At 37.0% G+C, this 22,482-nt stretch overlaps 1 protein-coding gene across 3 annotated transcripts in view; it reads left to right on the top strand.

The window, feature by feature from the left end:
• LRP1B (LDL receptor related protein 1B) overlaps positions 1 to 22,482 on the top strand; it is a 1,950,491-nt gene that overhangs the window by 1,231,442 nt on the left and 696,567 nt on the right. For all 3 annotated transcript variants that reach the window (XM_031651763.1, XM_031651762.1, XM_031651761.1), the window contains one exon: positions 9,326 to 9,508. In XM_031651763.1, the coding sequence (XP_031507623.1) occupies positions 9,326 to 9,508 (183 nt within the window). The remainder of the gene's footprint in view (positions 1 to 9,325; positions 9,509 to 22,482) is intronic.

The following is a 22,482-nucleotide window of genomic DNA, read 5'->3' as shown; positions in this document are numbered from 1 at the left end:
TTCATGGTGTTCTAGAGGTTAAAATGTAAAATTTTAATGAACTAAGTCAATGTTTTATGTAGATATTGCTTCGATAATACTTTTTAACTTAGTAGGGTGATATTTAGAACTCTACATTGAAGCTTCTGTTTCACTTTATTATTTGAATGTCTGTTTTGAACATTAAAGATAATTTAACTTCTGCCTAGTTAGCCACACATTATTTTCCATTCCCTTCTAGTAAACTTTTCTTTTTTTTTTTTTTTTTTTTTTTTGAGGCGGAGTCTCGCTCTGTCGCCCAGGCTGGAGTGCAGTGGCGCGATCTCGGCTCACTGCAAGCTCCGCCTCCCGGGTTCCCGCCATTCTCCTGCCTCAGCCTCCCAAGTAGCTGGGACTACAGGCGCCGCCACCACGCCCGGCTAATTTTTTTGTATTTTTAGTAGAGACGGGGTTTCATTGTGTTAGCCAGGATGGTCTCGATCTCCTGACCTCGTGATCCACCCGTCTCGGCCTCCCAAAGTGCTGGGATTACAGGCTTGAGCCACCGCGCCCGGCCTTCTAGTAAACTTTTCTAACTGACTCAGACAGTAAACATATATAAAGACTTAAGATCTTGTAACTTTTTTTTCACTTAATGATCATTAAGTCCTAAAGTCTATGTACTCATGATGAATTTAATAGTTTCATCCAACATCTTATCAGGATAATCTCTGGTGGTGAGTACATATAAGGAGGTAAAAGGAGTTTGTTGAAATTAAAGGGAAAACACAAAAACACATGCTCTGGATGTGTGTGTGTGAGGTTAAAGTTAGGGAAGTGACATGTGAATAATAAAACAAGAGATATGGCAAATCCAGATGACCTATAGGCTGTCATGAAGGTTCAATGGGATAAGGACAAGTTGATTTAAGAAGAAAGACTTAGGCTTGACTACATTGTTAGTTCACAGCAGAGGTCATACTACCATCAAGTAGTCAGCATCCCCTAGGGAGTTTATCCCACATTACATAGAAAACAGCAGGGCAGTGTATCCTCACCAATCCCAACACAAACCAGTTAGCCCAAAGTCTGGGAGGTAGCTTTTAATAAGCATCTGTCTGCTGAGGATCTCTAGAAACTGAGGGCAGGCTAAACTCCTTAGGGGGATATCAAGATTCTGCTCAGACAGGAACAGACAAAGGTATGTCCACATTCTGTTGGTTAACAGAATGAGGCTATGGATGTGCTGCCAGACCAGCTTCTAAGTCATGTCAGAACTGGAGAAGAGTGTCTGGAGAAGAAATCTGAAGCAAAAGGCTGCCTTAAGTGTGGGAATTACTAAAACATAGTGATTCACAGAAAAGCTAAGAACAGAGCAAGGACTGACACGTGGTGATGATAACGGGGAGCTCTGTGCACATCCAACATACAGTGCTTTTTAATTTTCAAAGCACTTTACAATGAATGACAAGTTAAAGGTATAAACTCCATTAAAATAATCAAAAAAGAAAAAGACTTCTCCCCCAGGTTGGCCTCACAATTTAAATATTCCGTTGTATTTGCAGCATGATTCTTGGCTATTTTCTCAGGAGGCTTTAACAATTTTTATATACCAAAACCATATTCAGAATAAAAATATTTATATCATACATATAATTTTTGCAATACTAATTTTCATTTTTTTAACATTAGGAAGAAAACAGGTTTTTTCTGTCACTGTACAGTTGCTAGTTTTCTAACTATAAATATTTAGTCCCAGTGAATTCATTTAAATATTGGGATAAATTCTACCAGCAGTTGCCACATTTCCTTCAGGGCTCTGTATTTACTTATTTATCAGATTCCCCAAATTGTATGCTTGGTTTAAATAGCTTCAGGGCAAAAATACAATAAAATTGTATTAGTTAAAAATATAACTGGCATCAGCAACATGAAAACATAACAGTAAAATAGCATGCGCATATACATATAAATAGTCATCATTTTAACAATTCGTTGGGACAAGCCATATTACAAAGATAGATTGAGTGCCAAGCCCTGAAGTTTAGAAAACTGGGACTCTGGGAAACTATACAGGCTTGGAACTCAAGCTGGAATGGTCATCATAGGTTCTTCAGAGGGATGTAGCTTTCCATCCAGAGGAAAATCAACAATAGTTAACAAGTGGATTTCAGATTTGGCAAGAAGGTCAAGAGATAATAAAACCTCATGACTTTTTTCTGTTTTCTGGCAGAAGAGGACAGCATTCGTAAACATCCACACCCATCCAAACCTACAGATAGTGAGAAACGGGTTAGAGATATTTGTAATTTATAGTGAAGGAGTAGAATGAGAAGTGGGAAATAAATCTCAATCTCTCTCTCGCTCTCTCTCGCTCTGTGTGTGTGTGTGTGTGTGTGTGTTAGTCTCTGTGATTGTGGTATAAACTTTAAGTGTCCAAACAGATAAAATAGATGCATATACATAAAACCCTTATAAATGTGAAGGTTCTCGGAGATTGTATTCTATTTATTGTTTTAAATGGTCTCAAAGGGATCTATATAAACTGCAAGTCTGATTACATCCAAATCTAGCTGTAGTTTTCTGTGGTTCCCAAAAGCCTGTAAGGTTATATCCAAGACATTCAGCACAACACATAAGATCTTTCAAGATCTAGGCCTTGTCCATCAATCTAGCTTTCTCTTTCTCCCCTCTTCTGCTCACACATTACCCAAAATTTTATTAATACTGCTGGCTTCGTGCAGAAAATCTTTTGTTACATTTAACTTTTTCCCCTGCCTGACTCTTAATTCTGACCCAGAACACTCTGATTAATTTTCTGTCATAGAAATGCCTAGTATGAAACCCCCAAGTCCAGGACAGTCTCCCCTTCTGTGTGTTCTCCTGGCATTCTCTCATACCACAGCATTTAAGACATTGCTTTGTAACTGCCTACATAGCCTACTTATTTGAATAATCACTATTCTGAAATCTTTTCAAATGCAAAAAATATGCATTCGATTTTGCATCTGGACTCCACTGAAACCCATTTATCTGGTTTTTCTCCTTCTACTCAAGTCTTGTAAAATCCGTATTTTCACACAGCAGCTCACAAAAACTTTAAGCAATGTAAATTAAATTATATCACTATCACTTCTCTGCTTCAATATCTCTAATAGATACCTATTGTGTTTATCTTATCTTAGCATGATTTTTGATAAATCTCCACAAGAATCAACCCCTACCTACCTCTCAGGTCTCCTTTCACTTACTCACTACCATTATATATATTTTTCTTTTTCTGTAAAAATTAAACTCTTTCCTGCTTTGAGATCTTTGCAATTGCTATTCCCTCTGTGTGTTCTTTTGTCCTAACATCTTCATGGCTAGTTCTTTCCCATCATTTTGGTCTCACTCAAGTGTCACCTTCTTTAATATTTAATATTATCACCCTTTTTAATATTTTTCCTATAATCAAGTCATTCCTGATGGCAGTCATCAATGGCATTGACAATGTATTTCTATTTATTCTCTTTTCTGGGCCTATGGTAAGGTTGTACTTCCTGGGACCTTTGTGGTTGACTGGGACCAATAAGATGGGGCCCCACGCTATGTGACTAGGTTTGGTCAATGAATTGCGATCAGAAATGACGTATCTTCCTTTTGCATTGGATATGAGACCATCCAGAACCCTCATTTCCCTCTCGCCTGCCAACTGCAAACATTCAAGTTGGTCTCTTATTCATCAGCTTGGGTCTTTGAATGACCACCACAGGGATAGCCCACCCACTGATCCACAGTAGATATGTAAAATGAGCCATAATTAAGTTGTATATATTTTTAAGATGCAGCGATTTTGTATTGACCTGTTATCACAGCATAACCAGTCTATTATTCTCTGTTATACTATCTATAATATTACTCTCATCCATTTTCTTCACAGCACTTATGACTTTCTTAAGTAATTTAGTTGATTTCTTGTATAATTATTTATTAAAAGCCTATATGCTCCCTTCTTTGCTCATGTTCAAGTTTTATGAGAATAAGTCTGAACTGATGGTTTCATGGTGTGGTAGTGAGCACTCTGGACTCTGAGGATAAGTCTCTGTCTTATTCTTTGCCCTATCCCAGTGCCTAAAAACTGCCTACCAGTCGGGCACAATGACTCATGCCTGTAATCCCATCACTTTGAGAGGCCAAGGTGGGCGAATCAGCTGAGGTCAGGAGTTCGAGACCAGCCTGGCCAACATGATGAAACCTCGCCTCTACAAAAAAATAAAAATAAAAAAAAAAAATTAGCCAGGCATGATGGCGGGTGCATTTAGTCCCAGCTTCTAAGGAGACTGAGATGGGAGAATCGCTTGAACCCAGGAGGCAGAGGTTGCGGTGAGCCAAGATTGCACCATTGCACTCCAACCTGGGCAACAGAGCGAGACTCCATCTCAAAAAAACAAACAAACAAAAAATGCCTGCCATGTTGTAATACTAGTCTGCCTCACACAACAGGTAATGTATTGAACTTTTTGTAAAAGAACAAATTTTATCATGATCTTACAATAGCGTAAAATAAATGTTAAATTTTATTAGAAAATAAACAGGCTGGACAGCAATGATTTAAATATGAAAATTAAAGAGTTTATAAATGCTTTTTGATTATATGAATGCATTCTATTTTTGGTCTTGAGTTTTTATATGAGAAAAACCATACAAGAAGTTAAAAATGGTACAATCATAAATCTGAGCAGACTCTAAATTTATGTGGGTTTGAATCTCATCTCTGCTACTTATGTGCATAACTACAGGAAAATTAATCATTTCTGTAATATGGGATGCTTTCAATAGGCAATTCCATTTATTTATTTGAGACAAGAGTCTCCCTCTGTCCCCCAGGCTGGAGTACAGTAGCACGATCTTGGTTCATTGCAATCTCTGCCTCCTGGGTTCAAGTGATTCTCATGCCTCAGCCTCCCAAGTAACGGGGATCGCCAGCATGAGCCACCACACCTAACTAATTTTTGTATCTTTAGTAGAGACAGGGCTTCACCATGTTGGACAGGATGGTCTCGAACTCTGACCTCAGGTGATCCATGTGCCTTGGCTTCCCAAATTGCTGGGAGTACAGGTGTGAGTCACTGTGCCTGACCTATCTATTTAATTTTAATCAAAAGGAGCCGATGATTGGTCCTTTTTCCACTGGGTTCAATCTAATGTAATTAATGTAAAGCATAAGCAAAATGGAATGCCATCTAGGCTGCCGTATCCATGCAAGGTACACCGGATGGGAGATAAACACTCAGAGAAATGTGAGGTCTTGGCATTGCTCTTGAAGACCTCCTTGAGAGTCAAAAGCTCTAACTTTCTGACACAGGAAAAAAAAATGCATATCAATAAAAAGCATCATGTATTATTTCTGAGCTTTTGTAAATCCTCTAAAATCTACTCATGAAGTCTCTGAATCTACAGACCCAATCCTAGGTATTTTTTTTAAAGGCAAATGAGTCCTAAAAATCACATTCATTAGCTGGGATTCCATGCCTGGAATCCCAGCACTTTGGGAGGCTGAGGCGGGAGAATCACTTGAGGCCAGGAGTTCAAGACCAGTCTAGGGAACAAAGTAAGACCCCATCTGTACAGTTTTGTTGTTGTTGTTGTTTTTGTTTATTAGCTGGGTGTGGTGGAACACACCTGTGATCCCAGCTACTTGAGAGGCTGAGGTGGCAGAACTGTATGAGCCCAGGAGGTTGAGGCTGCAGTGAGCCATGATCATACCACTGTACTACAGCCTGGGTGACAGAGCAAGACCCTGTCTCAAAAACAATGACAGTAAGAACAACAGCAAAAATTACTGACATTAATGGGTGACGTTCTGAAGACAGGAAGGCAATCCAGGCTGGGGAGAATAATATAACCAAGACAAGGAGCTACACGTTAGTGATGTGTATGTGCTTTATTAGAAAATTGTTATCCTCTTTAGGTTTGAAAGTTCACAATATTAAATTGTATTTTCTTCTTCGGACTATACCCTTGTTTTATGTTATTATAATGCAGTTGTTTGTGGTGACCCTTAATAGATGTTATGCCAGCATACAGAGGTTTAGACATGGGTAGCTTAAGAAGAAAAAAAGAAAGAAAATCTCCAGGTAAATACAACATTTGTATTTAAATTTATAAGGTAAATATTTATTTAGAATAAGAAAACGAATGAGTGGATTAACTTATGAAGCACAAATAAATCAAACAATAGCAAGCAAAGCAAATGGAAAAAACCTTACACAATAACAGCATACTCTCTCTGCTCAAAGATTCTGCTTTGATCTTTATAAAAGGAAGGTGCTAATATAACTGAGTTTGGCCACATATAATGCAGGTAGCAGTTGTTAACTTTGCAAGGATGCCAACCCAAAACTCTCCCTAATTTTCAAGGTACTGGAGAGTCTAGGTTGTTACTGAAAATTCTCAGATTTTTAAAAGACCAATAGTGTGTTTGTCAAATTGAACATACTGAGAAACAGTTTCAATATAAGAGTTGCCAGTCTTTGATTCTTATTTTGGAGAATGTAGAAAAATCAATAGATTACATCTACCATTCTTCATTAAACATTTGGAATCTCTGACAATTACCTGAAATACAATTTTTAAATGTTATTGGTTGAGCTCATGCTACAGGCTATAAAAGTCAGATGAGCCAAGGCATATTTTGTTTTGTTTTTGAGGAAAGTTAAGTAGAAGGAAAAAAGAACAAAAAGCCCTTTCATTGCTGCATGGAAGCTGGACTCTTCACATAAAATGATGCACAGAGCTGAATGGGCCTTGGAGGTCTATCTGAGTTGTCTCTTTTCTTCTTCCTGAATATTGAGCTAATATAGAATTTTCAAGTTATAGCCTAGGCTTAAAGACTTCACAATATCTTGTTTATGAAACCAGTCCCCAAATAATTCTTTACAACTATAGTAGCTATGTCATACAGTCATCCCTCCACATCCACTGGGGATTGGTTTCAGGACCCTGAAGATATCGAAATTCAAGAATGCTCAAGTTTCTTATATGAAATGATGTAGTGCTTGCATGTAACCTATGCACATCCTCCCATAGTATACTTTAAATCATCTCTGTGTTACATATAATACCAAATACGATGTAAATATGATAAAAATAGTTACTATACTATATCGTTTATTGATTTTTCTTTTTTATTGTTGCATTGTTATTTCTTATTTTCTTCTTCCAGATATTTTCTAAATACATTTGTTTGAATCAATGAATATATTTATATATAGGGAACTCTGCAGATGCTAAATAAATATGGTGGGAAATTACTATATCACATTGTATATATATCTTGCCCTTGTGCACAGACTTTACCATTTTATTGATTGTGTGTGATTGATTGTGTGTGTGCAAACCAAGAATTTTGTCTAACCATAAAAGATGGTATGTCCAAAGTGAGAATGAATTAGATAGCTAGAATACTAGAAAAATAAAGTTTTTGTTTTGGGAAGGGGATTTAAAGCAAGATAAAACTCAATGCTTTACTAATTGTATGTGTTCTTAGCGGTGATCACTTTTGAAAATTAGTCCTAATGGTTTTCTATAAATTACAATTCATGTTTTTGACCAACAGAACTTTTTTTTTTTTTTTTTTTTTTTTTTTTTGAGACAAAGTCTCGCTCTGTCACGCAGGCTGGAGTGCAGTGGCTGGATCTTGGCTCACTGCAAGCCCTGCCTCCCAGGTTTACACCATTCTTCTGCCTCAGCCTCCCGAGTAGCTGGGACTACAGGCGCCCGCCACCTCGCCCGGCTACTTTTTTTGTATTTTTTAGTAGAGACAGGGTTTCACCGTGTTAGCCAGGATGGTCTCGATCTCCTGACCTCGTAATCCGCCCGCCTGGGCCTCCCAAAGTGCTGGGATTACAGGCTTGAGCCACCGCGCCCAGCCAACCAACAGAACTTCTTTACCCTTGCTTACACAGAGTTGTTTCTCTTTGGTTATTTATCGGTTCAGCATTACTGCACTAGCAATATTTAGGATGTATGGTCAAGTCCATCTTGCACATCTTTATAGTATTGTATCACCTGACAGATTATAGTTGCTGAAAGTCTTTAAATAAAGAAAAATACAGAACTAAACCATTTATATTATAGAAAATAACAGCAACAAAACTTTGTAATTGAATTAATCCTTTATAGATATCTAATTTAATTCTCACGTCAACCCTTGGTGCATTCGCACTGAACAAATAGAAGTCTCAAAAGAGTAAGTGACTGCTTTGGTGATATCAGTGTTATTATTAGCTTTGACATTAGATTAACCTTAATTTATAACCATAGATATCTACCAAACCAGTGCAATAAATAATGAGAAATTCACTTGAACCTGCTTCAAATTTATCATAATTATAAAGATCAATTGCTGCTATAGGTAGCTTATACATTAATTGCTGGATAGAGCTATACAAGGTACACAATAAATTTGTTACATTAAAACTTTGGTCTAAAAATATCTACTAAAATATTTATTTACCATAGTATTTGGAAATACAGATTAATATATCATTAGACGTTAACACAAGTTTTAATAAGCTGCAGTTCAGTCATGTTATTCAATTGCTAAACTGCCAAACATCTGTATCCCAACATTTATATTTTCTTACTTTTATTTATGTTTACCTGCAGAATTTATCCTATATTTTTAATCAGCAGATTTGGGGCAATAATGTTACCTGGTCATTGTTATGAATTATTAATTGATACATTCGAATATATAGTATTTCATTAAATTAAATTCTTAACATTTAAGTGTCTATTCTGATTCTAGAATTGAAGTCCTATATCCAGAATTTACATTTATTACCTGATTTTTTATATCTATTTCTCAGAATTTTGGATGCTATTCTTCAAAGATTTTGTTAGTCAGAAAGTACTTATTAGTTTTTGGTTATTTGCTTCTTAATAATTTGAAAGAAATTACCTAGAGAAAGATAAGAAAATCAGCCAAGGTCTCATCATTAAGATTAGAATGTATAACGTAATTTATGTGTCTTAGAGAAAAGCCCTTGAGAGATCTCATCCTTTAGACATGAGTAAAAACCGCAACAGAATATCCACAAATTATCTTACTTTTTCTTTTCTAATGTACATAGTACTTTCAGAAATTTTAGGGGAGGCAAGAAACATCATTTTCTCTGACTCAATGTTATTTAAATGAATTAGAAAATACTAGAGACATTTATACCTATTAACCATCTAAAGTAAAAATTTATTCTCTCTAGCACTATAATAATGCCTGAAGAAAGAAAAAAATGTGAAATAAAAACAACCAACAAGTAAAATAATAATTTCTCTCCTATCTTGCCCCCCTCTGCTTCTCTCTTCCTCATTTCAAATTAAGAGATTCATTCTCCTGCTGGTTGTAACGGAAATGAATTTCAATGCCACCCTGATGGTAACTGCATTCCTGATCTGTGGCGCTGTGATGGAGAAAAAGATTGTGAAGATGGTAGTGATGAAAAAGGTTGCAATGGTACCATACGATTGTGTGACCACAAAACCAAGTTTTCCTGTTGGAGTACAGGTAAGTGAACATTGCTTTTGGCTTCTACTGGGGCTCCCTGAGTGTGGAATCCTTTTGGCCCATCCTGACTCTGTATCTCGCCTTTGTAAAAAGTAGTCTTATATTTCTGGTAGATGTGCTCATGTATAATAATAGTAGTTAACGTTTAGGGAGAACTATCAATGGGGCCAGAATAATTCTATGAATGTTCTCTGCATGAATTCATGAGGCAAGGAGAAGTTTTTAACTGGCTCACGCTCACAGAGCCAACATGTCAGATTTAGGATTTTATTTGAATTTATTTATTTATTTATTTGAGATTTGGGATTTTAAACCAGGCAATCTGGAATACAGAATCTGGAAATTCAGAATCAAGAGAGAGATAACTATGATAAACCAGCTGGCAGCATTTCTCTTTCTGTGGATAACGCCTCACCCTAAAATTTAAATGAAGATTACTTAGAAAAGAAAGACAGAATTATGTGTATTTATATTCAACTAATTTCCTAAATATTACTGTACTATTGCTTAATTCTGTTATGACAAAGATATTGGCTGCCATTTAAAGCTTTGATCCAAGAGTCACTGAGACTATTATTGTGTTTTATAAAGATACCCTATTACTATGACTGTTCCATTTTGGTTTCATGTGCGTGTGTGTGTGTGTGTGTGTGTGTGTGTGTGTGTACAAATAGGAAACCAAAATGGAGAAGTCATAGTAATAGAATATCTTATATTCTACTATGTTTTACTGTATATACTGGGTTCCACTTGAAATTATAAACTTAATTTCTTCCCTCTTTATGCCAGATGATGTGTTGAAGTTTAGAGAAAAGTAGATTACAATGAGCTATTGTGGTGTAATTTGTGAAATGATTGGTATCATCCTCCAAATAATCCATGGAAATAATTTTCTGTAGATTTCAGGATATCATCTCTGGAATCTCTCTTTGATGTGAAATTGTTTTTCAGTTGCCTAATCATGAGCTCTTAGTGATTTCTTTTGCTCCCTATTTTTACATATTCTAACAAAAAGTACAAATGAGAACTAAAGGGTATAAGAAAACACTGTGAAAACCACATGGCCAATGTGCATTTAAAGGTATAGAAAGGCACTGTCTTTCTTTTCTTAAACATGCCTCTTGGTTACAATTACAGATTCCAATAAGAAATAAGAAAAATAAATGCAAGCTAACATAGGTATAGATAAATACATACTCCTGAAGCCTGTTTCTAGCCAGGAAATTGTTTCCAAAATGTTTTTTTCAACAATGTTTTTCACAATTATGTGACTCTCTTCAATTGTTACATAAAGACTCATAATTTTAGGGTAATTTGTTAGAAAAAATGTGATTTTAAGTTTAGAAATGGTCTTTTTGGAACATGCATTAATTGAAAATTAATAGATGAATTATTGTCAAATGAATGAATTATTGATGGCATAAATAAGTTTTATTTAATAGGGCAATTCTAATGCCAAAGAGCCAATTATTTGACTCGAGCTAATATACTTCAAAGCATAGGTTGTATATATTTTCCCCATATAACTTCTGGCATTTTCTTGATTGTATTAATCTTAAAATGTAGCAGCTAACAGTTTTTAAAACATATATGAAAAAGAAACTGGCAAAGCTTTGTTAAAACAAAATATAAACCAATATGGAAAATCCTGAGTTTCAACTACTTGGATATGCTATTAAAGCAAATTTAGATCAAAACATAAAACCAGGCTGCAATTTCTCTATACGGAAATAAATTATAAAGAGATTCACAGTAATGTAAATTCTCAAAGCTATGTGTTAGTAAAAACTAGTTTGAACTTTCAGTTGAGAAAAAAATAATTGCAGACAAAGCATGTAAATAATAAATAGTATGATTCAGTAAATTTAAGAAAATATTCTAAGTGCTTGTGATTTATTTTAAAATGTGTATTGATATTTTGCAATTAACACTTATAAAACAACTTCCTGTGAATATGGTTCAACATAAAAATAAATCTGAAGTATGATGAGGAAGGCTGGTTATCTTTAGAGAACTGAATTTTCTGAGACACTTTTATATGTGGTGACTTGATATTTGGATTATCTGTTTAATAATTCTGTTAATTAAACATCAGATGTTTCTAACAAATAGTTTTTAGGTAAGCAAAAATTTGATGTAAAAAGAAACTGTGATAAAACATATGTTTCACTTTAAAAGAAAAAAGTGAAAGGTAATAATTTATCCATCTGCTTCTAATTTGATCTGTGTTTTGGATATAGTAAACCACAATTTATCCAACTTCGGAAGAGTTGCACAATTACAAAGTCACATTTATGATAGACTTCTGTGAACATTGCAGTCATTAAAATGAACCACAAATATAAGCAATGGTTTAAAATATGTATTCATCTACAAACCTTTTGATATTTTTTCATTTATTTTAAATTCTCAGTTTTACAAGCTGCAAGACCTTTACCCACAATGTTCAATCCAGAGTTCATGATTATTTTCAAAGATTTTTAAAATGTTAGTTTGAACATTCAAAAGTTTTCAGGCTAATTAATTTATATATGGTAGTTAGAATAGCTTTTTAATACATAAATTGTCATCTATTGGTGTTCAAAACATAAGCACATTCGGTTTTTATATTCCTATAAAGATGAGAATGAGAGCTAACTTCAAGTACAATACAACAGTCATCATTTAAGAACTTCTAATCTCAAAGGACCTATTTTTGACCAAGAAGTACATTGTGCCACATCTGTTCTCTTACACTCCAGACTAACAAATAGCAGTTGTATTGTAACTGGGGAAAAGAGAAGTGTATTTTCAGTCACTCTGTCATGGAAAAGAAACTCAGAAATGCCATTCTTCAGATTAGAAAAATTAAAGAGAAGTTTGATATTACATAGTGATGGCAAAGTACCGGGAAAATAGGCCCTGCAGCTGTTTGTAGGAATGTAAATTTAATCCTTCTCTCCTACTTCTAGAAATTCATGTAAAGAAGAGTAGGATTGTATAAGGTTATCTATGCACAAAGATATTCAATAAGCCATTTTATTTTTAATAGTAAAAAGTTAGAAATAATATATTGCTTATCAGTAGGGATAGTAATAAATAGTTGTGTATTCACACAAGTAATCTAATGTCATTAAGACAATAAAAAAGGAATTCATGTGAAGGTGAGACTTCAAGTTTACACTCTGAACTTTCTGCTTCTCTGTTTTCTCTTCTCAACACATGGAAGTGATGATAAAATATAACAGGATAAAATAAAGGAGATACTGCCTTATGAACAAAGAGTATGTATCTCTAAGTAACAGAAATATAGCACAGTGTCAAGTGGTGAGCTAAAGCTGAGTACCTTATTGGGTTGGGTAGTAGGCTAGCAGAAATGAACAGGTACTCAAATCTTAGGGTCAATAGAAATAAAGCTGTCCCACATGAAGCTGGGATCTGGAGGCAGGCAGTACTGGAAATCAGAACCTGGAAAGAAACTCCATTTGCTTTTGAAAGGAGAATTGAAAAAATATATGTATCACTGCTAGTTGCCGCCAGTGGTGGTTACTTAAATGAAGTCCTGTACCTAAAGAGATGGGAGGACACAGGCATGGCAATTAAGCTGAACTTCTGTCTGGCTTGGAGATTGAATCTGATAAAAGTCCAATATTGTTTTAGTATAGAATCTCACACAAAAAATATATATATAAATTGTACTTCTGAACCAAGAGTACTGGAAATAATGGGGTGGGCCAGAGTCGAAGCAGCAATGCTTGTAGATAGGCACAAGTAAACTCATAAAGTCAGAGAGAAAAAAATGAAAGTTCTGATCCAAGATGAGATTACAAACCAGAAGTTTAACATACATGAAGAAAACTATCTCATCAAAATCAGTCATTACAAAATAAATTATTCATGATTAAATGACAATAAGCTATATGTCTGAAAAGTAAGTTTAAGTATGTTGAGACAGGAGGAGGAGCAAGATGGCCGAATAGGAACAGCTCCAGTCTCCAACTCCCAGCGTGAGCGACACTGAAGACCGGTGATTTCTGCATTTTCAACTGAGGTACTGGGTTCATCTCACTAGGTAGCACTGGACAATCAGTGCTGGTCAGCTGCTGCAGCCCGACCAGCGAGAGCTGAAGCAGGGCGAGGCATCGCCTCACCTGGGAAGCGCAAGGGGAAAGGGAATCCGTTTTCCTAGCCAGGGGAACTGAGACACACAACACCTGGAAAATCGGGTAACTCCCACCCCAATACTGCGCTTTAAGCAAACAGGCACACCAGGAGATTATATTCCACACCTGGCCGGGAGGGTCTCACACCCACGGAGCCTCCCTCATTGCTAGCACAGCAGTCTGTGATCTACCAGCAAGGCAGCAGCGAGGCTGGGGGAGGGGCGCCCGCCATTGCTGAGGCTTAAGTAGGTAAACAAAGCCTCTGGGAAGATCGAACTGGGTGGAGCTCACAGCAGCTCAAAGAAACCTCTTACTGTCTCTGTAGACTCCACCTCACAAGGGACAGGAGCACAGTAAACAACAACAAAACCGGCAGAAACCTCTGCAGGCGCCAAATGACTCTGTCCTGACAGCTTTGAAAGAGAGCAGTGGATCTCCCAACACGGAGGTTGAGATCTGAGAAGGGACAGACTGCCTTCTCAAGTGGGTCCCTGACCCTGAGTAGCCTAACTGGGAGACATCCCGACTAGGGCAGTCTGACACCCCACACCTCACAAGGGTGGAGTACACCCCTAAGGAAGCCTCCAAAGCAAGAATCAGAGAGGGACACTCACTGTTCCTTATTATTCTATCTTCTGGCCTCTGCTGCTGACACCCAGGCGAACAGGTCTGGAGTGGACCTCAAGCAATCTCCAACAGACCTGCAGCTGAGGGTCCTGACTGTTGAAGGAAAACTATCAAATGGGAAGGACACCTACACCAAGAAAACCCCATCAGTGCGTCACCATCATCATCAAAGACCAGAGGCAGATAAAACCACAAAGATGGGGAAAAAGCAGGGCAGAAAAGCTGGAAATTCAAAAATAAGGCGCATCTCTGACAGGAAGCGCAGCTCATCGCCAACAACGGATCAAGCAGCGAATGACTTTGGCGAGATGAGAGAGAAGAAACCAGTTGGTAAAAACTTCTCAGAGCTAAGAGAATTACGTGCAGTGCAAAAGAAACTAAAATCTTGAAAAAAGTGGAAATATTGATGGCTAGAGTAATTGAAAATGCAGAAGGTCATAAACGAAATGAAGATGGCTCATGACCACGGAAATACATTGAAACCGTACACAAGCTTCAGTAGCCGACTTCGATCAACTGGGAAGAAAGAGTATCAGTGATTGAGAGGATCAAATGAAACGAAATAGAAGTGAGAAAGAGAAACCAAAAAGAAAAGAAGAAAAAGAAATGAACAAAGCCTGCAAGTATGGGATTATGTAAAAAGACAAATCTACATCTGATTGGGGTGCCACAAGTGAGGAAAATGGAACCAAGTTGGAAAACACTCTTCAGGATATCATCAGGAGAACTTCCCCAACCTAGTAGGGCAGGCTAACATTCAAATCAGGAAATACAGAGAACACCACAAGATACTCTCGAGAAGAGCAACTCCAAGACACATAATTGCAGATTGCCAAAGAAGTTGAAATGAAGAGGAGAAAAAATCTTAGGGCAGCCAGAGAGAAAGGTCAGGTTACCCACAAAAGGGAAGCCCATCATACTAACAGCAGATATCTCGGCAGAAACTCTACAAGACCAGAAGAAATTGGGGGCCGTATTCAACATTCTTAAAAGAAAATTTTAAACCAGAATTTCATATCTAGCCAAACTAAGATTCATAAGTGAAGGAGAAATAAAATCCTTTACAGATAAGCAAATGCTTAAGAGATTTTGTCATCACTAGGCCTGCCACAAAGAGACCTGAAGGAAGCACTAAACATGGAAAGGAACAACGATTTTCCAGCCGTTGCAAAACATGCCAGAAATGGAAGACCATTTAGGCTAGGAAGAAACTGCATCAACTAACGAGCAAAATAACCAGTTAATATCATAATAGCGGGATCAAGTTCACACATAACAATCTTAACCTTAAATGTAAAATGGACTAAATGCTCCAATTAAAAAGACACAGACTGTAAAACTGGATAAAGAGTCAAGACCCATCAGTCTGCTGTATTCAGGAGACCCATCTCACACCTGAGAGACATACATGGAACTCCAAAATAAAGGGATGGAGAAGATTTACCAAACAAATGGAGAACAAAAAAAGCAGGGTTGCAATACTAGTCTCTGATAAAACAGACTTTAAAGCCATCAAGATCAAAAGAGACATGAGAGCCATTACATAATGGTAAAGGGATCAATTCAACAGGAAGAGCTAACTATCCTAAATATATATGCACCCAATACAGGAGCACCCAGATTCATAAAGCAAGTCCTTAGAGACTTACAAACAGACTTAGACTCCCCATACAATAATATTAGGAACTTCAACACTCCACTGTCAGCATTAGACAGATCAACGAGACAAAAAGTTAACAAAGGATATCGAGGAATTGAACTCATCTCTGCAGCAAGCAGACCTAATGAACATCTATAGAACTCTCCACCCCAAATCAACAGAATATACATTCTTCTCAGCACCACATCACACTTATTCCAAAATTGACCACATAATTGGAAGTAAAAAGCACTCCTCAGCAAATGTATAAGAACAGAAATTATAACAAACTGTCTCTCAGACCACAGTGCAATCAAGCTAGAACTCAGGACTAAGAAACTCAATCAAAACAGCTCAACTACACATGGAAACTGAACAACCTGCTCCTGAATGACTACTGGGTACATAGCAAAGAATGAAGGCGAAATAAAAGATGTTCTTTAAAATTAATGAGAACAAAGATACAACATACCAGAATCTCTGGGACACATTTAAAGCAGTGTGTGAGAAATTTATAGCTAAATGCCCACAGAAAGCTGGAAAGATCTAAAATTGACACTCTAACATCACAATTAAAGAACTAGAGAAGCAAAGAGCAAAGGCATTCAAAAGCTAGCAGAGGCAAAAGAAATAACTAAGATCAAGGCAAGAACTAAGAAGGAGATAGAGACACAAAAAACTCTCAAAAATCCAATGAATCCAGGAGTTGGTTTTGAAAAGATAACAAAATTGACAGACACTAGCAAGACTAATAAAAGAAGAAAAGAGAAGAATCAAATCGAGCGCCAATTAAAAATAAGTAAAGGGGATATCACCACCGACCCACAGAAATACAAACTACCATCAGAGAATACATATAAACACCTCTACGCCAAATAAACTAGAAAATCTAGAAGAAATGGATAATTTCCTGGACACTTACATCTTCCAAGACTAAACCAGGAAGAAGTTGAATCCTTGAATAGACCAATAACAGGCTCTGAAATTGAGGCAATAATTAATAGCCTACCAACCAAAGGAGTCCAGCACCAGATGGATTCACGAAGCTGAATTCACCAGAGGAATTTACAAGGAGGAGTTGGTACCATTCCTAAGAGCCTTCATCAATAGAAAAGAGGGAATCCTCCTAACTCATTTTATGAGGCCAACATCATCAATACCAAAGCCTGGCAGAACACAACAAAAAGAAATTTTAGACCAATATCTGTTCGAACATTGATGCAAAAATGCGTCAATAAAATGCTGGCAAACCAGATTGACAGCACATCAAAAGCTTATCCACCATGACCAAGTGGGCTTCATCCCTGGGATGCAAAGAGGCTGGTTCAACATTCACAAATCAATAAACATAATCAGCATATAAACAGAACCAAAGACAAAAACCACGCCAGTTATCTCAATAGATGCAGAAAAGGCTTTTGACAAAATTCAGCAACCCTTCATGCTAAAAGCAGCTCAATAAAATTGGGGTGTGATGGAACATACCCCAAATAATAAGAGCTATTGCGGCAAACACACGCTAATATCATACTGAATGGGCAAAACTGGAAAAATTCCCTTTGAACGCACGGCACAGACAGGGATGCCCTCTCTCACCACTCCTATTCAACATAGTGTTGGAAGTTCTGGCTGAGGCAGTAGGCAAGAGAAATCAAGGGTATTCAGTTAGGAAAAGAAGAATCAAATTGTCCCTGTTTGCAGATGACATGATTGTATATTTAGAAAACCCCACTGTCTCAGCCCAAAATCTCCTTAGACTGATAAGCAACTTCAGCAAAGTCTCAGGATACAAAATTAATGTGCAAAAATCACAAGCATTCGTACACACCAGTAACAGACAAACAGAGAGCCAAATCATGAATGAACTTCCATTCACAATTGCTTCAAAGAGAATAAAATACCTAGGAATCCAACTTACAAGGGATGTAAGGACCTCTTCAAGGAGAACTACAAACCACTGCTCAGTGAAATAAAAGAGGGACACAAGCAAATGGAAGAACATGCCATGCTCATGGATAGGAAGAATCAATATCGTGAAAATGGCCATGCAAGGTAATTTATAGATTCAATGCCATCCCATCAAGCTACCGGGGAGTTTCTTCACAGAATTGGAAAAACTGCTTTAAAAGTTCATATGGAACCAAAAGAGCCCGCATCTCCAAGACAATCCTAAGTCAAAAGAACAAAGCTGGAGGCATCACACTACCTGACTTCAAACTATGCACAAAGGCTACAGTAAGCAAAACAGCATGGTACTGGTACCAAAACAGAGATATAGGCCAATGGAACAGAACAGAGTCCTCAGAATATTACCACACATCTACAGCCTTGATCTTTTGAGAAACCTGAGAGAAACAGAAATGGGAAAGGATTCCCTATTTAATAAAATGGTGCTAGGAAAATTGGCATAGCCATAAGTAGAAAGCTGAAACTGGATCCTTTCATACCTTACTCCTTATCGAATTAATTCAAGATGGATTAGAGACTTAAATGTTAGACCTAATACCACAAAACCCTAGAGGAAAACCTAGGTAGTACCATTCAGGACTTAAGCATGGAGCAAAGACTTCATGTCTAAAACACCAAAAGCAACAGCAGCAAAACCAAAATTGACAAATGGGATCTCATTAAACTAAAGAGCTTCTGCACAGCAAAAGAAACTACCATCAGAGTGAACAGGCAACCTACAGAATGGGAGAAAATTTTTGCAATCTACTCATCTGACAAGGGCTAATATCCAGAACCACAAAAGAACTCCAAACAAATTTACAAGAAAAAAAAAAAAAAAAACAACCCCATCAAAAAAAGTGGGCAAGGATATGAACAGACATTTTTTCAAAGAAGACATTCATACAGCCAACAGACACACATGAAAAATGCTCATCATCACTTTAGCCATCAGAGAAATGCAAATCAAAACTACAATGAGATACCATCTCACACCAGTTAGAATGGCGATCATTAAAGTCAAGGAAACAACAGGTGCTGGAGAGGATGTGGAGAATTAGGAACGCACACACTGTTGGTGCAGGATTGTAAACTAGTTCAACCATTATGGAAAACAGTATGGCGATTCCTCAGGATCTAGAACTAGATGTACCATATGACCCAACCATCCCATTACGGATATATGCAAAGTTATAAATCATGCTGCTATAAAGACACATGCACATTATGTGCATTAGGCACTATTCACAATAACAAAGACTTGGAATCAACCCAATGTCCATCACTGACAGACTGGATTAAGAAAATGTGGCACATATACACCCATGGAATACTATGCAGCCATAAAAAGGAGGAATTTATTATCGCTTTGTAGGAACATGGATGCAGCTGGAACCATCATTCTTAACAAACTATCGCAAGAACAGAAAACCAAACACCGCATGTTCTCACTCATAGGTGGGAACTGAACAATGAATCCCACTTGGACTCGGAAGGGGAACATCACACACACCCGGGGCCTATCATGAGTGAGAGTGGGAGGGATTGCATTGGAAGTTATACCTGATGTAAATGTGAGTTGATGGGTGCTGTGAGAGTTGATGGGGTGCAGCACAGCAACATGGCACAAGTATACATATGTAACAAACCTGCCGCGTTATGCACATGTACCCTAGAACTTAAGTATAAAAAAAAAATATTATGTTGAGACCTCCAAAAGAAAAAAAGAGAAAAGTTTTACTCTTAAAATGACTAAGAATTCAGCACAAATATGACAAGCAGAATAATTGCAACAGAAAATGTGGAGAATGAGACTATCTTAGTTCAGCCTGCTATAACAAATTATCATAAACTGAGTTGTTTAAACAACAGACATTTATTGCTCACAGTTCTAGAGACTGAGAAGTCCAAGATCAAGAACTGGGAAACCTGGTGTCTGTCTAAGGCACTCTTCCTGGTTTGCAGATGGCAATCTTCTTATGATATGCGGGTTCTACTCTCATAACTGATTACCTCCCAGTCCTCCCAATACCATCACATTGGGGATTAGGATTTCAACATGAATTTGATCTGGACACAAACATTCCATCCATAACACCTGTAAGAAAAATGTGGTTCAAAACCACAGTGGGATTGCATTCTTTTGACATCAGTTGATTGATAATAAATAAGCCCAGTAATACCCATGTTGGTGAGAGTAGAGAAAGCAGACACTTTGCTTTCAGTGGAGACTGGTGAACCTCTGTGGAAAGCAATATATTTCAATGTTTACAATTTGTCTCCAATTTTACCCACAATTCCACCTCTAGGAATTTATCACATAGATATATTCATGCATTTGAGGAGTGAGATGTACAAAGATATTTATTTAAAGCTTTATTAAATGTGTTTAATAAACTTAAACCAATACATATATACTCTTCCATGTACATCAAAGTTATAGAAAACTATTTCAAATTTGACCATATGTTAGGTTCCAAAGAAGTCTTAAAAGTATTTCAAATAATTGACAATTTACAAAAAGCATTCTCTACACACACAAAATATTAGAAATCTACAGTGGAATGATTTTTAAAAATGTATTTGAAAACTAGGATCATAGTTCAAAACAATCAGTAGGTTAATTGAGAAATCATACTTTTTTTATTATTATATTTTAAGTTCTAGGGTACATGTGCACAACGTACAGGTTTGTTACATATGTATACATGTGCCATGTTGGTGTGCTGCACCCATTAACTCATCATTTACATTAGGTATATCTCCTAATGCTATCCCTCCCTCCTCCCACCTCCTCACAATAGGCCCCGGTGTGTGATGTTTCCCTTCGTGTGTCCAAGTGATCTCATTGTTCAATTCCCACCTATGAGTGAGAACATGCAGTGTTTGGTTTTCTGTTCTTGCGATAGTTTGCTGAGAATGATGGTTTCCAGCTGCATCCATGTCCCTACAAAGGACACAAACTCATCCTTTTTTATGGCTGCATAGTATTCCATGGTGTATATATTGCCACATTTTCTTAATCCAGTCTGTCACTGATAGACATTTGGGTTGATTCCAAGTCTTTGCTATTGTGAATAGTGCTACAATAGATATATGTGTGCATGTGTCTTTATAGCAGCATGATTTATAATCCTTTGGGTATATACCCAGTAATGGGATGGCTGGGTCAAATGGTATTTCTAGTTCTAGATCTTTGAGGAATCGCCACACTGTCTTCCACAATGGTTGAACTAGTTTACAGTACCACCAACAGTGTAAAAGTGTTTCTATTTCTCCACATCCTCTCCAGCACCTGTTGTTTCCTGATTTTTTAATGATTGCCATTCTAACTGGTGTGAAATGGTATCTCATTGTGGTTTTGATTTGCATTTCTCTGATGGTCAGTGATGATGAGCATTTTCTCATGTGTCTTTTGGCTATGTGAATGTCTTCTTTTGAGAAGTGTCTGTTCATATCCTTTGCCCTCTTTTTGATGGGGTTGTTTGTCTTTTTCTTGTAAATTTGTTTGAGTTCTTTGTAGGTTCTGGATATTAGCCCTTTGTCAGATGAGTAGATTGCAAAAATTTTCTCCCATTCTGTAGGTTGCCTGTTCACTCTGGTGGTAGTTTCTTTTGCTGTGCAGATACTCTTTAGTTTAATTAGATCCCATTTGTCAATTTTGGCTTTTGTTGCTGTTGCTTTTGGTGTTTTAGATATGAAGTCCTTGCCCATGCTTATGTCCTGAATGGTATTACCTAGGTTTTCTTCTAGGATTTTTATGGTTTTAGGTCTAACATTTAAGTCTCTAATCCGTCTTGAATTAACTTTCGTATAAGGAGTAAGGAAAGGATCCAGTTTCAGCTTTCTACTTGTGACCAGCCAATTTTCCCAGCACCATTTATTAAATAGGGAATCCTTTCCCCATTTCTTATCTTTGTCAGGTTTGTCAAAGATCAGATGGCTGTAGATGTGTGGTATTATTTCTGAGGGCTCTGTTCTGTTCCATTGGTCTATATCTCTGTTTTGGTACCAGTCCCATGCTGTTTTGGTTACTGTAGCCTTTTAGTATAGTTTGAAGTCAGGTAGTGTGATGCCTCCAGCTTTGTTCTTTTGGCTTAGGATTGTCTTGGCAATGAGGGGTCTTTTTTGGTTCCATATGAACTTTAAAGCAGTTTTTTTTTTTGTTTTTTTTTTTTTTCCAATTCTGTGAAGAAAGTCATTGGTAGCTTGATGGGGATGGCATTGAATCTATAAATTACCTTGGGCAGTATGGTCATTTTCACAATATTGATTCTTCCTATCCATGAGCATGGTATGTTCTTCCATTTGTTTGTGTCCTCTTTTATTTCACTGAGCAGTGGTTTGTATAGTTCTCCTTGAAGAGGTCCTTTACATCCCTTATAGGTTGGATTCCTAGGTATTAACTGAATAAAATGGGTAGTATTATATATCAAAATGTTTGTGACTTTTAAAAAAATAGAATTTTTTAAGACCAATTTTAGGTTCACAGCAAAATTGAGCAGAAAGTACCAAGACTTCCTATATACTCCCACCACCTTCACATGCACAGCTCTCTTTACTGTCAGTATACTGCACCAGAATGGTACATTTGTTATAATAAATGAATCTACAGTGAC

This window comes from Papio anubis, chromosome 10 (assembly GCF_008728515.1).
Source record: "Papio anubis isolate 15944 chromosome 10, Panubis1.0, whole genome shotgun sequence".
NCBI classification, from domain to species: Eukaryota; Metazoa; Chordata; class Mammalia; order Primates; family Cercopithecidae; genus Papio; species Papio anubis.
Note: the sequence above shows the minus strand (reverse complement) of the source record. Positions and strands in the feature narration are given on the sequence as shown.